The sequence below is a fragment of the Salmo trutta genome, chromosome 36 (assembly GCF_901001165.1).
Source record: "Salmo trutta chromosome 36, fSalTru1.1, whole genome shotgun sequence".
Taxonomy (NCBI): Eukaryota; Metazoa; Chordata; class Actinopteri; order Salmoniformes; family Salmonidae; genus Salmo; species Salmo trutta.
This window is the reverse complement of record NC_042992.1, coordinates 18,739,428-18,754,909: the sequence shown is the minus strand read 5'-3', so window position 1 is coordinate 18,754,909 and position 15,482 is coordinate 18,739,428. Positions and strand designations below refer to the sequence as shown.

Genomic DNA, 15,482 nt, shown 5'->3' with positions numbered 1-15,482 from the left:
ACACTAAGTATTTGCCCTCAGGCCTATACCCCATTACCACATATCTACAACACAAAATCCATGTGTACATGTGTGTATAGTGTGTATGTTATTATGTGTGTGAATGCATGTGTCTGTGCCTATGTTTGTGTTGCTTCACAGTCCCCGCTGTTTTTTATCATCTACTGCTTGCATCAGTTACCTGATGTGGAATAGAGTTCCATGTAGTCATGGCTCTATGTAGTACTGTGCGCCTCCCATAGTCTGTTCTGGACTTGGGGACTGTGAAGAGACCAGTTGTACAGTGTTTCCTCTGACACATTGGTGCGGCTGGCTTCCGGGTTAAGCGAGCAGTCATTGGTGCGGCTGGCTTCCGGGTTAAGCGAGCAGTCATTGGTGCGGCTGGCTTCCGGGTTAAGTGAGCAGTCATTGGTGCGGCTGGCTTCCGGGTTAAGCGAGCAGTCATTGGTGCGGCTGGCTTCCGGGTTAAGCGAGCAGTCATTGGTGCGGCTGGCTTCCGGGTTAAGCGAGCATTGTGTCAAGAAGCTGTGTGTCAAGAAGCTTGGCAGGGTCATGTTTCAGAGGACGTATGGCTCTCAACTTTCGCCTCCCCCGAGTCCGTACGGGAGTTGCAGTGATGGGACAAGACTGTAACTACCAATTGGATATCACGAAATTGGGGTGAAAAAGGGGGGAGAAAAATGTAACTTTCATATGTGGAATTGCAAGTTCCCAAGTGAAAAACAATCATATGTGAAAAACTAATTTGCAGTTTCACATGTAAGAAATCTCCACGTGAAAGTTAGACTTAGTCTCTGGATTTAAATACTAATGATGCTTTATAGCACATATGACCATAGCAATCAAATTTTTTAAACACAATACTAGCCCTCCCAAAGAACTTCCCATATGGATACATATTATAGGCAAGCATATGAGCACATAGTAGTTTTATATACAGTATATAGCTTCCTGGATGTAATATAAAGACTGTAAGTAGTTCAATATTATGCAGATTATTCCAGCCAACATCAATAATAAATACATAATCATCTGACAGATATACACTGGTGTAAAATACTTTTTTGGGGTATCTGTACTTAACTATTTATGTTTTTGACCACTTTTACTTTTACTCCACTACATTCCGAAAGAAAATCTGTACTTTTAACTTCCATACATTTTCCCTGACATCCCAAAGTACTCGTTACATTTTGAATGCTCAGGTAGGACAGCAATATGGTCCAATTCACGTACCTATCAATATCAATGCATAATCACACCTACTGCCTCTGATATGGCGGACTTACCAAACACAAATACTGCGTTTGTAAATTATGTCTCAGTGTTGGAGTGAGCCCCTGGCTGCTTGTAAATAAAAGTTTGAGCATTTACTTTTACTTTTTACTTTTAATTATGTATGACAATTGAGTACTTTTCCCACCACTGTATTTAATTGCATTTAAAATCAGATACTTTAAGGCGTTTACTCAAGTAGTATGTGACTTTCACTTTAACTTGAGATAATTTCTATTAATATCTTTACTTTACTCAAGTATGACAATTGAGTACCTTTTCCACTACTGCAGATTTGAAAATACTCTTATCTTCAGATCTTCATATCTCCTTATCTCCTTATCTCCTTATATTTAAAAAGTGGAGTCAGTCATTTTGAATGACCTTTGCAGGAAGTGTGCTTTAGAAATTGGATTACCTACCTTGAAGCTACCTAACTTTTCTTTTTTCCACCTTTTCTTATAACAGATGAAATATTTAGCTATGTTTGATTCTGGTCCGCAGGTGTAGGAGGAGGTGTGAAGAGAGAGGATGCATCCCAATGGCACCCAACTCCCTATGTAGTGCACTACTTTTGACCAGGGCCCATGGGGCTCTTGTCAAAAGCAGTGCACGGTATCGGGATAGGGTGCCATTTGGGATGCAGCTTTGGCAGACATAGTAGAGCATGTGGTTTCTCAGCCAAGATAAGTAATATCCTCTGAGAGGGAACGTAATGCTTTTGAGAACAAATGCCAAATCAGCACTTTGCTCTGCACTTCCTCAAGTCTAAGTGATAGTGAAGTGTTTTTTATATAGCGAGAGATCAAACTCAGAAAACTGTAGGGTTCTATCAAACTTTATTTAAAGTGCATTTACAATTGCAGCACACATTACAGTAATACAATACAGTACAATTAAAGAAGTAAAAGCAAACAAGAGGCAAGGGTTCTATTTGATCAGAAGTCCTGGGCCCATGTCCACAAAGCATCAACAAAACATCTCGCCAAGTCTGGAACCCTCAGGACCCTGAACAGCTTCTACCTCCAAGGCATAACACTGCTAAATAGTTAGTTAAATAGTTAACCAATAGCTACCCAGACTATCTGCATTGACCCTTTTTGCTCTAAGGTTTTTGTCTCATCACATACACTGCTGCTACTGTTTATTATCTGTCACTTTATTCCTGGTTATATGTACATATCTACCTCAATTACCTTGTAACCCTGCACATCAACTCGGTACTAGTACTCTTTTCTTTCTGTATTGTTGGAAACTTGAGCCTTTCACTGTTAGTTTACACCTGTTGTTTACGAATCATGTGACGAATAACATTTCATTTGATTGAATGTTTGCCTTGTGAGGAATGAGCTCCACAGGATGTTGGTTTAGAGCATTGGTTTAGAGCATACAAGCATTTCACTACACCTGCAATAATATCTGCTAAACATGTGAATGCGACCAATAAAATGTTATTTGATTTAGAGGGAATAGGCTTTTTTCTCCCTCCCTCCCTCCCTCCCTCCCTCCCTCCCTCCCTCCCTCCCTCCCTCCCTCCCTCCCTTATCAAAACATTTTTAGTATTAATGTTGAGTATTAATCAACCAGCAATCTGCATTTTGTGATTTAGGCTTCATTGAACTAAGGGTGAGAGATTGAGAGGGAAAGAGAGAGAGAGGACTAAGAGTGAGATATTGAGAGAGAGGACTAAGGGTGAGAAATTGAGAGGGAAAGAGAGATTGAGAGAGAGAGGACTAAGGGTGAGAAATTGAGAGGGAAAGAGAGATTGAGGGAAAGAGAGAGAGAAAGAGCGATTGAGAGAGAGATGACTAAGGGTGAGAGATTGAGAGAGAGGACTAAGGGTGAGAAATTGAGAGGGAAAGAGAGATTGAGAGAGAGAGGACTAAGGATGAGAGATTGAGAGGGAAAGAGAGATTGAGGGAAAGAGAGAGAGAAAGAGCGATTGAGAGAGAGATGACTAAGGGTGAGAGATTGAGAGAGAGGACTAAGGGTGAGAAATTGAGAGGGAAAGAGAGATTGAGAGAGAGAGGACTAGGATGGGAGATTGAGAGGGAAAGAGAGATTGAGAGAGAGAGGGAAAGAGAGAGAGAAAGAGCGATTGAGAGAGAGAGGACTAAGGATGGGAGATTGAGAGGGAAAGAGAGATTGAGAGAGAGAGGGAAAGAGAGAGAGAAAGAGCGATTGAGAGAGAGATGACTAAGGGTGAGAGATTGAGAGGGAAAGAGAGAGAGAGAGCGAGAGCGAGAAAGAGTGATTGAGAGAGAGAGGACTAAGGGTGAGAGATTGAGAGAGACAGAGAGAGATGGGCATTTCAAGTTGGTTAATCAAGTGATAGTGGATGTAGACTGATAATGGGCAGGTTATGTAAGCCTCAGCGGCCCTGGAAGCACTCAGCAGGAAGCATTCAGCAAGAAAAGCATCAGCAAGAGAAGCAGTTAGCAGGCCTCATGTTCAGCGTTGGGCTCGTTTCCCGTGTGATTGATGTCCCGGAGCAGAACAAAACATGCCAGGCGGCAGGTGCACTGCAGCACTCCGGGTTTTGGTGGCACCGAGACTGACACTGCCACACAACCACCACGGCACTGCCATCCTGTCAGGGAAGGTTTTGGGCTGGCTGCTTATTGCTCTGACAGTGTTGTATCCCAGATGACACCCTATTTCCTATGTAGTGCAATATATGGTGCCATTTGGGACGTAGCCCAGTAATCTGCAAACACTCTCGGGCACGTTATTGTTTTATTGAGATGATTCTCATGGCTTGGCTTCACATTCTCAAGAGGAGCAGTAGACGTGCTACATTTGTTTGCAGCCACCCACTAATCATTTCCTCTCAGCTGTGTATGTGTGTGTGTACATTTGTGTTGTGTACGTGTGTGTGGGAGTAAGTGTGTGTGCATGGGTGTGCACTATAGGCCCTTGTCAAAAGTAGTGTACTATATAGGGAATAGGGTGCCATTCGGGACGCAGACCAAGAATCTGCAAACACTCTCGGGCGTTATTGACAGTGGTGGAAAAGTACCCTATTGTCATACCTGAGTAAAAGTAAAGATACCTTAATAGAAAATTACTCAAGTAAAAGTGAAAGTCACTCAGTAAAATACTACTTCAGTAAAAGTCTGAAAGTATTTGGTTTTAAATATACTTAAGTATAAAAAGTAAAAGTGTAAAACATTTCAAATTCCTTAGATTAAGAAAACCAGACGCCACCATTTTCTTGTTTTTAAGTTATGGGTAGCCAGGTGCACACTCTAACACGCATACATAATTTATAAGCGAAGCATATGTGTTTAGTAAGTCTGCCAGATCACAAGCAGTAAGTGACCAGGGATGTTCTCTTGATAAGTGTGTGAATTACACTTTTGGGTGTCAGAGAAAATGTATAGAAAAAGTTGTCAAGAAGTAAAAGTTGTCAAAAATATAAATAATAAAGTTGAAGTACAGATACCCCAAAAAACGACTTATGTAGTACTTTAAAGTTTTTTTGCTTAAGTACTTTACACCATTGGTTATTGATTCATTGAGATGATTCACATGGCTCGGCTTCACATTTTCAAGAGACTTGACTTGTTACATTTCTTTGCCAGCCACCCACTAATTATTTCCCCTTAGCTGTGTATACGTGTGTGTACATGTGCGTTTGTGTACGTGTGTGGGCATGTTCTTGTGTGTGAGAAAGTGTGCATACATGCGTGAGCCTGTGTCCCTGTCCCTGCATGCGTTTTGAATGTGTCACTGCAAAACTCAGCTGTGATGCCCTTTCACAGTATCTCCTTCAATGTATCTCCATAGCAACAGATAAATGTATATCCGGTTTTCATTATATTTCTATTGTTTCTCCTTACAGCTGAATGTGGAGGAAAGTTCACAGGCGAGTCGTCTGGACGCATCTTGTCCCCTGGATACCCATTCCCCTACGACAACAACCTCCGTTGCACCTGGATTATCGAGGTGGACTCTGGCAACATCGTTAGGTACTGATCAATTAGTATTCATCAAGAATCCTCCTTTTCAAGTATTCTCCTATGATGTCTCGTCTCTGTGCATTTCATCAGCCAAGCCAAGGCCAACTCTTGTAATATATGTCTAACAAAAGTACAAGGCTACAGCGCTCTCACACACACACACACACACACACACACACACACACACACACACACACACACACACACACACCACACACCACACACATACAAGCAACCATCCAGGCAAGAAGGTAGACATTCTCCAGTGCACCAGTACCCTGTTTTACACTATTAGAAACAAAAAACAATGTTTTAAGTGAGAAGTAAGCATTGATCTAAAGCCAAAATTCACATGATCACTACAATGCCTACTTCACCCATGCTCTACCATGGTTTTCCGGCACACAGCTTTGACCTACTAGAGTAGCTATGTTGGTCTATTGTACTTCAAACAATGTGTAGGCTGGTTGCTTAGGATTCAAACCTTCTCAAACAGCCCAATTCATAGTCTTAGAGGAGGTATAATATGATTGTACTGCATACAAGGTAAAGTATTGGATTATTCACACACCACACTAAGCCATTATCCCATTCCACTACTTTTTCAAGCTTTTTTTATTTTATGAAAGGCATCTTTGCTTTTATACTTATAAGACAATCAGGCTAGATTGAGTGATCTGTTTTGCCGTGTAGTAATTTATGTGGTACCTGCCGGTTGTTCTTTGCCATTTAAATTCAAATTTATTTAAACCTTTATTTTAACAATATATGTTACTGAGAAAAATATATATTTCATAATCGCATCCTTTTTTGATCAGTAGGTGGGCAACATACCAACAGGTGATGGTGTGTTGGACACAGTCACTCATAGAGATAGAGAGGTCTAAAGAATCTGTATGCATTCCTGATTTCTGTAACTATTAGATCAACTGTGTAATATTGCCATAATGTCAAAACCACTTGATTTGCAAACATGGTCCTGTTTTATCAATTGCTGTGCTGACCAATTCTTGTTCATTACCTTTGTCAAATGAATATGTAGCTGAAAGTTATGTTTCTATTTGTATTTATTTTTGCAGTAAAGATGGTGAGACACATTTAGGCCTATATCTATAATACAGGAGATTGGTGGCAACTTAATTGGTGCCAACTTAATTGGGGAGAACGGGCTCTTGGTAATGACTGGAGCGGAGTAAGTGGAATGGTATTAAATACATCAAACACATGGTTTCCAGGTGTTTAATGCCATTCCATTTGCTTTATTCCGGCCATTATTATGTGACGCTCTCCCCTCAGTAGCCTCCTGTGATGTAAAAATACATACAGCATAATGATGGATACGCAGTGCATTCGGAAAGTATTTAAACCCCTTGACTTTTTCACATTTTGTTACGTTACATCCTTACTCTAGAATGTATTAAATAATTTTTGTCCCTCATCAAACTACACACAACACACCATAATGACAAAGCAAAAACTGTTTTTTAGATTTTTTTTCAAATGTATTACAAATAAAAAACTGAAATATCACATTTAATATATATATCACATAAGTATTCAGACCCAGTACTTTGTTGAAGCACATTTGGCAGCGATTACAGCCTCGAGTCTTCTTGGGTATGACGCTACAATCTTGGCACACCTGCATTTGGGGAGCTTCTCCCATTAGTCTCTGCAGATCCTGTCAAGCTCTGTCAGGTTGGATGGGGAGCGTTGCTGCACAGCTATTTTCAGGTCTCTCCAGAGATGTTCGGGTTCAAGTCCGGGCTCTGGCTGGGCCACTCAAGGACATTCAGAGACTTGTCCCGAAGCCACTCCTGCATTGTCTTGGCTGTGTGCATAGGGTCGTTATCCTGTTGGAAGGTGAACCTTCGCCCCAGTCTGAGGTCCTGAGCGCTCTGGAGCAGGTTTTCATCAAGGATCTCTCTGTACTTTGCTCTGTTCAGCATGATGCTGCCACCACCATGTTTCACTGAAGGGATGGTGCCTGGTTTCCTCCAGACGTGACACTTGGCATTAAGGCCAAAGAGTTCAATCTTGTTTCATCAGACCAGATAATCTTGTTTCTCATGGTCTGAGAGTCTTTAGGTGCCTTTTGGCAAACTCCAAGCGGGCTGTCATGTGCCTTTTACTGAAGAGTGGCTTCCGTCTGGCCACTCTACCGTAAAGGCCTGATTGGTGGAGTGTTGCAGAGATGGTAATCCTTCTGGAAGGTTCTCCCATTTCCACATAGGAGCTCTGGAACTCTGTCAGAGTGACCATCGGGTTCTTGGTCACCTCCCTGACCAAGGCCCTTCTCCCCCGATTGCTCAGTTTGGCCAGGTGGACAGTTCTTGGAAGAGTCTTGGTGGTTCCAAACTTCTTCCATTTAAGAATGATGGAGGACATTGTGTTTTTGGGGACCTTCAATGCTGCAAAAATGTTTTGGTACCCTTCCCCAGATCTATGCCTCGACACAATCCTGTCTCGGCGCTCTACGAACATTTCCTTCAACCTCATGGCTTGGTTTTTGCTCTGACATGCACTGTCAACTGTGAGACCTTATATAGACAGGTGTGTGCCTTTCCAACCATGTCCAATCAATTGAAATTACCACAGGTGAACTCCACTAAAGTTGTAGAAACATCTCAAGGATGATCAATGGAAACAGGATGCACCTGAGCTCAATTTCGAGTCTCATAGCAAAGGGTCTGAATACTTATGTAAATAAGGTAGTTGTGTTTTTTATTTAATACATTTGTAAAAATTCGAAAAACCTGTTTTCACTTTATCATTATGGGGTATTGTGTGTAGAGTGCTGAGGATTTTGTTTTATTTCATCCATTTTAGAATAAGGCTGTAACGTAACAAAATGTGGAAAAAGTCAAGGGGTTTGAATACTTTCCGAATGCTCTGTATATTATTTTAATAGCAGGTGTCACGTCCTGACAATAGAAAGATGTTATTTTCTATGGTAGAGTAGGTCAGGGCGTGACAGGGTTTTTTTCCTATGTTTTTTATTTCTATGTTTTCAGGGTCTAGATTTGTATTTCTATGTTGGGGTTTTGTTTGGGATGATCTCCAGTTAGAGGCAGCTGGTCCTCGTTGTCTCTAATTGGAGATCATACTTAAGTAGGGTTTTTTTTCCACCTGGGTTTGTGGGAGATTGTATTTCTGAGTTAGTGTATGTTTCTACTCTGCATCACGGTTTGTTGTTTTTGTCAGCTCAGTAAGCCTGCAGAACGTTACGTTCGTTTTTTCTTTGTTTGTTATTTTGTTTGAGTGTTCTGAGTTACAATAAATATAAATATGAGCACTTTCCACACTGCACCTTGGTCTACTCCTTTTGACGATCGTCACAGAATCTCCCACCACCAAAGGACCAAGCAGCGTGCCCAGGAGAAACAGGAATGGACTTGGGAGGAAATTCTGGACAGGAAAGGACCCTGGAGACAGGCTGGGGAGTATCGCCGTCCGAAAGAGGAAATTGAGGCAGCTAAAGCGGAGTGGCGATATTACGAGGCACTATACCAGCCACGAGGCAAGTGCAAGAGGCAGCCCCAAAATAAATTGGGGGGGGGGGGGCACACGGGGAAATTGGCAGAGTCAGGTTGGAGACCTGAGCCAACTCCCCGTGCTTACGGTGGGGAGCGAGTGACGAAGCAAGCACCGTGTTATGCAGTGATGCGCACTGTGTCGCCAGTGCGCATTCACAGGCCGGTGCGATCTGTACCCGCACCCAGCATTTGTTGAGCTAGGTTGAGCATCCAGCCAGGACGGGTTGTGCCAGCTCTATGCTCGAGATCTCCAGCACGCCTCCACGGCCCAAAATATCCTGTGCCTGGCCCACGTACCCGGCCTCCAGTGAGTCTATTCAGCCTGGTATGCCCTGTGCCTGCTCCTCGCACTTGCCCTGAGGTGCGTGTTACCAGTCTGGCGCCACCTGTGCCAGCCCCAAGCATTAGGCCTCCAGTGCGCCTGCCCAGTCCGGGGTGTCCTGTTCCTGCTCCCCGCACTTATCCTGAGGTGCGTGTTACCAGTCTGGTGCCACCTGTGCCAGACCCACGCATTAGTCCTCCAGTGTGCCTGCCCAGTCCGGGCTGTCCTGTTCCTGCTCCCCACACTTGCCCTGAGGAGTGTGTTACCAGTCTTGTGCCACCTGTGCCAGCCCCACGCATCAGGCCTCCAGTGTGCCTGTACAGTCCGGGGTGTCCTGTTCCTGCTCCCCACACTTGCCCTGAGGTGCGTGTTACCAGTCTGGCGCCACCTGTGGCAGCCCCACGCATCAGGCCTCCAGTATGCCTGCCCAGTCCGGGGCGTCCTGTTCCTGCTCCCCGCACTCGCCCTGAGGTGCGTGTTACTAGTCTGGCGCCACCTGTGCCAGCCCCACGCATCAGGCCTCCAGTGCGCATTCCCAGTCCAGAGCTTCCGGCGACAGTTCCCAGTCCAGAGCTTCCGGCGACAGTTCCCAGTCCAGAGCTTCCTGCGACAGTTTCCAGTCCAGAGCTTCCGGCGACAGTTCCCAGTCCAGAGCTTCCGGCGACAGTTCCCAGTCTGGACCCTCCGGCGACGTTCCCCAGTCCGGAGTCTTCAGCGATGGCCTGCAGTCCGGAGTCCTCGGCGACGGCCTGCACCACAGAGTCTTCGGCGACGGCCTGCAGCCCAGAGTCTCCGACAATGGCCTGCAGCCCAGGGTCTCCGGCGATGGCCTAAAGCCCAGAGTCTCCGGCGATGGCCTAAAGCCCAGAGTCTCCGGCAATGGCCTGCAGCCCAGAGTCTCCGGCGAGGGCCTGCAGCCCAGAGTCTCCGGCGAGGGCCTGCAGCCCAGAGTCTCCGGCGAGGGCCTGCAGCCCAGAGTCTCCGGCGAGGGCCTGCAGCCCAGAGTCTCCGACGACGGTCTGCAGCCCAGAACCTCCGGTGGCGGTCTGCAGCCCAGAACCTCTGGTGATGGTCTGCAGTCCAGAACCTCCAGCGGCAATCCGCAGTCCAGAACCTCCAGCGGCGGTCAGCAGTCCAGAACCTCCAGCAGCGATCGGCAGTCCAGAACCTCCGGTGATCGATCCACGGTCCGGTGGCACAGAAGCAGAGGGATCAGCGGGCGGAGCGGGGGTTACGCCCCGAACCGGAGCCGCCTCCTCTGTTGGAGGATCCGCGGGATGAGAATGTTATGTGTACTGCACCAGAGCCGTCATAGACAGTAGTTACCCACCCTACCCTACCTTTTTTTTCTTTCTTTTTTTTTGGGGGGGGGGGGTACTGTCACGTCCTGACCATAGAAATATGTTATTTTCTATGGTAGAGTAGGTTAGGACGTGACAGGGTTTTTTTCCTATGTTTTCTGTTTCTATGTTGTCAGGGTCTAGTTTTGTATTTCTATGTTGGGGTTTTGTTTGGAATGATCTCCAATTAGAGGCAGCTGGTCCTCATTGTCTCTAATTGGAGATCATACTTAAGTAGGTTTTTTTCCCACCTGGGTTTGTGGGAGATTGTATTTCTGAGTTAGTGTATGTTTCTACTCTGCGTCACGGTTTGTTGTTTTTGTCAGCTCAGTAAGCCTGCAGAACGTTACGTTCATTTTTTCTTTGTTTGTTATTTTGTTTGAGTGTTCTAAGTTACAATAAATATAAATATGAGCACTTTCCACGCTGCACCTTGGTCTACTCCTTTTGACGATAGTCACAGCAGAACAGTGTAAAGTCCATTATCCTTCTGAAGAGTATGAATTAGGCTGTTTGAGAAGGTTTGAATCCTAAGCAACCTGCCTACACATTGTTTGAAGTACAATAGACCAACAGACTACTGTAGTAGGTCAAAGATGTGTGCTGGAAAAGCATGGGTGAGGTAATCATTGTGGTGTTCATGTGAGTCTTCTTTATTTTCGGCTTCAGAACAATGCCTCCTCACTTAAAAGAGTTTTTTTTCTAATTTCTATGTTTTTTACACTGAAAGATGATTATACAAAAGCGTAATTCAACATACAGTAACACAGCAATAAAAGTAAAAGTCAATTAGCCTACCTCAGAGATAAAAAGAGAGAGAGTTAAAGTCTGACAGGAGATCCTCTCAGAAATACAACAAGTAGAACTGATTGGACTTGGTGCTTCAATGGGAATGTTGGCTAGAAAAATTAGAAACATACAGAAAATGTTTTATTGTCCTTGCAAAAGTCTAAATATACATTTTAAGCTTCCCTGAAACAAACAGGAGCAAGAAAATAATCTGCATATGATCTTTTTCAATTGGAATGCAGTTCTATTCATTCCACAGCTACATTGAGTTTACAAAACATTAGGAACACTCTTTCCATGACAGTCTGACCAGGTGAATCCAGGTGAAAGCTATGATCTCTTATTGATATCACTTGTTAAATCCACTTCAATCAGATGAAGGGGATGAGACAAGAATGATTTTTAAGCCTTGAGACAAATGAAACATGGATTGTGTATGTGTGCTATTCAGAGGGTGAATGGGCAAGACAGAAGATTGAAGTGCCTTTGAACAAAGTATGGTCGTAGGTGCCAGGTTTGAGTGTGTCAAGAACTGCAACACTGCTGGGGTTTTCACGCTAAACAGTTTCCAATGTGTATCAAGAATGGTCCACAACCCAAAGGACATCCAGCCAACTTGACACAACTGTGATAAGAATTGGAATCAACATGGGCCAGCATCCCTGTGGAACGCTTTCAATACCTTGTAGTGTCCAAGCACCAACAAATTCAGGCTGTTCTGAGGGCAAAAGTGAGTGCAACTCAATATTAGGAAGGTGTTCCTAATGTTTTTAACACTCAGTGTTTTCTACTACTGTAGTTCGCTCCCTTTTTTTCGCGGGCTTCCAGGCATTTACTCATTCATTAACATGGATTTGGAATGAGGACTGTGTGGCTAGTTGGGCATTCGTGGATCCACTTGTTGGAGAAGTGTACCAGGTCAGTCGGAAAGCATCACAACCTCTCCCTTGACTACTGTCACATTACGTGGCTCAAGAGCGAGGAATGAAGTGAGGCAAACTCCTTCATGTTCTGCGCCAGCAGATGGCCTGTGCTGCTGCTCCCCCTGACATCATAGTCATCCACCTTGGTAGAAACTAATTGGGACACACAAAGGGGACAGCCCTGGTGTGTCAGATGCAAACTGATTCGGAGGTAGTCACCCGAACAACGATGGTCTACTCTGACATAGCACAGCAGAGGAGTTTGATGTTTCAATGGGAGGAGGACAAGCGCATAAAGATGGCCCGGTGCTCTGTCACCCAGCTGATTTGAGCATTTCTCCATGGCAGGCGCATCCTCACAATCCGCCCCTCTGCCATAAAGCACTGTGTCCCTGGGCAGTACTGTAAGGATGGCGTGCATCTCACGGATGAGGGTAATGTCCTCTTCCATGAGAGTCTGAGTGCTGGTCTCTCCTCCGCTCTAGCAAGATGTACACAGTAGTACACACCACCACTCTCACTGCCACTTGCCTGCCTCTCCACGAACCCAAAGGCTCTTTTAAGAGTCACTTAATACATGAAAATGTGTGTGTGTGTGTGTGTGTGTGTGTGTGTGTGTGTGTGTGTGTGTGTGTGTGTGTGTGTGAGTGCGTGAGTGCGTGCGCGTGTGTGTGTGTTTGTCGGGAGGGGGCTGTCAAAACTATAAACAAAAGAAATGTCAAAATGTATCCTCTGGGAGGCCAACCCAAAATCTTCAGATCCACAGGCAGTAAGTTTAACCACTGCACTACGAATCCTGTTCTTAAAACATTGACTATGACAGACCATTTAAATGGACAGTCTGGAATATTTTGTTCCAAAATGATTTTGTTCATTCACTCAGTACTGATTGAACATTTCTTTATCTTGCTTGGTTAAAATACAATAGTCTAACACAGATGATTTGATGAAAACAGACTCATTTAATCATGTAGCTAACCAAGTTAGCAAGCATGTCATTTTCTTTTGACTGCGTACAGCAGGTTGCAAAACTTAAGCAAGCTGAGAGTAAGTTCGATTAATCTACCCCGTGGTACACCAGAATATGGCCCATCAAGTCATCAGGTGAAAGCGGGGAGGAAAGGCAGATAGTGTTTTTATCAAAAGCAATCACATTTACATGTGAAAACACAAAATCCTACTCATTACCACACATGCTTAATTACCTCACTTTTGTTTTGTGCCGACTTTGCTGTCAAACAGAGCGGGGCACCTACCCAGCTAATCAAAATATATGTTTGCATTTATTGATTGTCTACAGTAGCCTAGGTTTGTTCACATAGATTTCTTATGACTGGCAGCATGGTGCAAGCAGCTGTGTTGTTGCCGAGCAACTAACCCGGTGTTAGAACTCTGAGCTTTGGCTAAAAAATATGTTACCATCGTCAGAAATGCTACATAAAGTTAGCACATTGTTGGTTCTTAATGGACAGAAATGAGCACGTGAGAGCAATAAATTATATCTGTAATCAAAACTGTTTCCCCAACAAACTTTTTTTTCTCCCTAAAACTAACGGACGGCTTATGACGAGAGGCGAGGAGTGTGTTTGTACCTCCAATCAAATTGAATTGCCAAGTTTAATCGACATTGGTTTCATATTGGCTTAGATATGATGGTGAATTTAATCAAACCCTACTATAGTGATCGGCGTGACTATACTAGTGAAGATCTGAACGTCCATTCCAGCAGGGGTACAGGAGTACAGGGTGTCCCGCTGTCCTCTCTCCAGTCTAGTCTACAGATGCCAGATACTTCTTTGGTTTTTGCCTGTCATGCACATCTTCGACCCCAGGGCTGGACAGCCTAATGAGACTCAAATGCTCAATCATAGACTCAATTATTAGTATTGCATGGAGCCGGAATGGTGTAACCTTGGAGGCAAACAATTTGTTCTGTTCCAACTCCCAGTGGCACACCTCGTTTGAAATCATATTTTTATTCATGACTTTCTTTATTTTCTTCCACTGGTGTCTTGATCAGCACAGTCTGCTGAATGGTGATGTGAAAGGAGTGTTATGACCACGTGCATCAATTACCTGCCAGGTTTTTTGACTTATAGCTCGTTGCTCGTAGCTTGATGTCTCTACAACATCATTATGCCTAGATAGGCACCTCAGTTTTGCATCACAACAGCACTTTTCCATGCAAAAGAAAAAGGCACTGGGGCTTTCAGCTGAATGCTTGCATTTTCTCAAAAAGGAATATCAAAAACCATGGAAGAAATATGCACAAACCCTCAGATTTAGAACAAACTGTATTGCTAGCAATGCAGAACAAACTGTGTTTGTATGAGGAAACAGTTGTGTTGGTGTAACACATTCAGTGATTTGACTTGATTTATACAATTTTTGTCCATGAGGAGCAAAGGTCATCCACAAATTATCTCCACCGCACTGTTTTGGCAAATTTATCAAGTTATTTCCATGAGTATTGCAATTTTAACATCTCTGTTATTACTCTGTTATTCCATGATTTATTGCAAGTAATTTACTGCAGCCTAGGGTTGCAGTACTTTCTCAAAATTCCTAGGTTTTACAGAAATCCTGGTGGGAGGATTCCAGATTTACTGCTTATTCCTTCCTGATTCCAGGAATTTTCCAACTGGGATTTCTGGAAAACCTGGGGTTTTAAGGAATGATACAGAAAGTTTGCAACCCTGCTGTAGTGTACATGATCATGTTCCTCCTCCTCATTTCTCAGCCTGCAGTTCCTGGCCTTCGACACAGAGGCATCCCATGACATCCTCAAGGTGTGGGACGGCCCTCCTGAGAATGAGATGTCCCTGAGGGAGGTGTCTGGCTCTCTGCTCCCCGAGGGGATCCACAGCACCCTCAACCTGGTCACCATCCAGTTTGAGACTGACTTCTACATCAGCAAGTCCGGCTTCGCTATCGAATTCTCAAGTGAGTAGTCTGTTTGTGAAAAGTCTTGGAAATTTGTATCTTCAAAAGCAATAAAGTCAGTTTTAGATTCATATAGTCTAACACTAAGAAAGAGTGTAAAGTGCAGGTTTGGGGTACTGTGTGACAGTTTATATCTTCAAAATTGATGCTCTTCTCTGTGTCAGTTTTACTGTGTCAGTTTCAGTACATCAGTTAGAATGTACATGTTTGGGTTACCTGCTAAAAATGTGGTATTGTATGTGATTGACTCTAATGGAAAACTTCACTAACTGTATTATCTGGGGACTTTAATTGATGCGATACTTCAAACCAGACATACAAACTGTTTAGCTGTTATATATAAGACACTGTCAACCCACTGTTAACATAAAACCTATCTGCATAGACTCACT

At 43.9% G+C, this 15,482-nt stretch overlaps 1 protein-coding gene across 2 annotated transcripts in view; it reads left to right on the top strand.

Moving 5' to 3' along the window:
• Window positions 1-15,482, top strand: part of LOC115175584 (CUB and sushi domain-containing protein 3) — a 670,680-nt gene that overhangs the window by 441,734 nt on the left and 213,464 nt on the right. For both annotated transcript variants that reach the window (XM_029734929.1, XM_029734928.1), the window contains 2 exons: window positions 5,120-5,246; window positions 14,888-15,090. In XM_029734929.1, coding sequence (XP_029590789.1) covers window positions 5,120-5,246; window positions 14,888-15,090 — 330 coding nt within the window. The remainder of the gene's footprint in view (window positions 1-5,119; window positions 5,247-14,887; window positions 15,091-15,482) is intronic.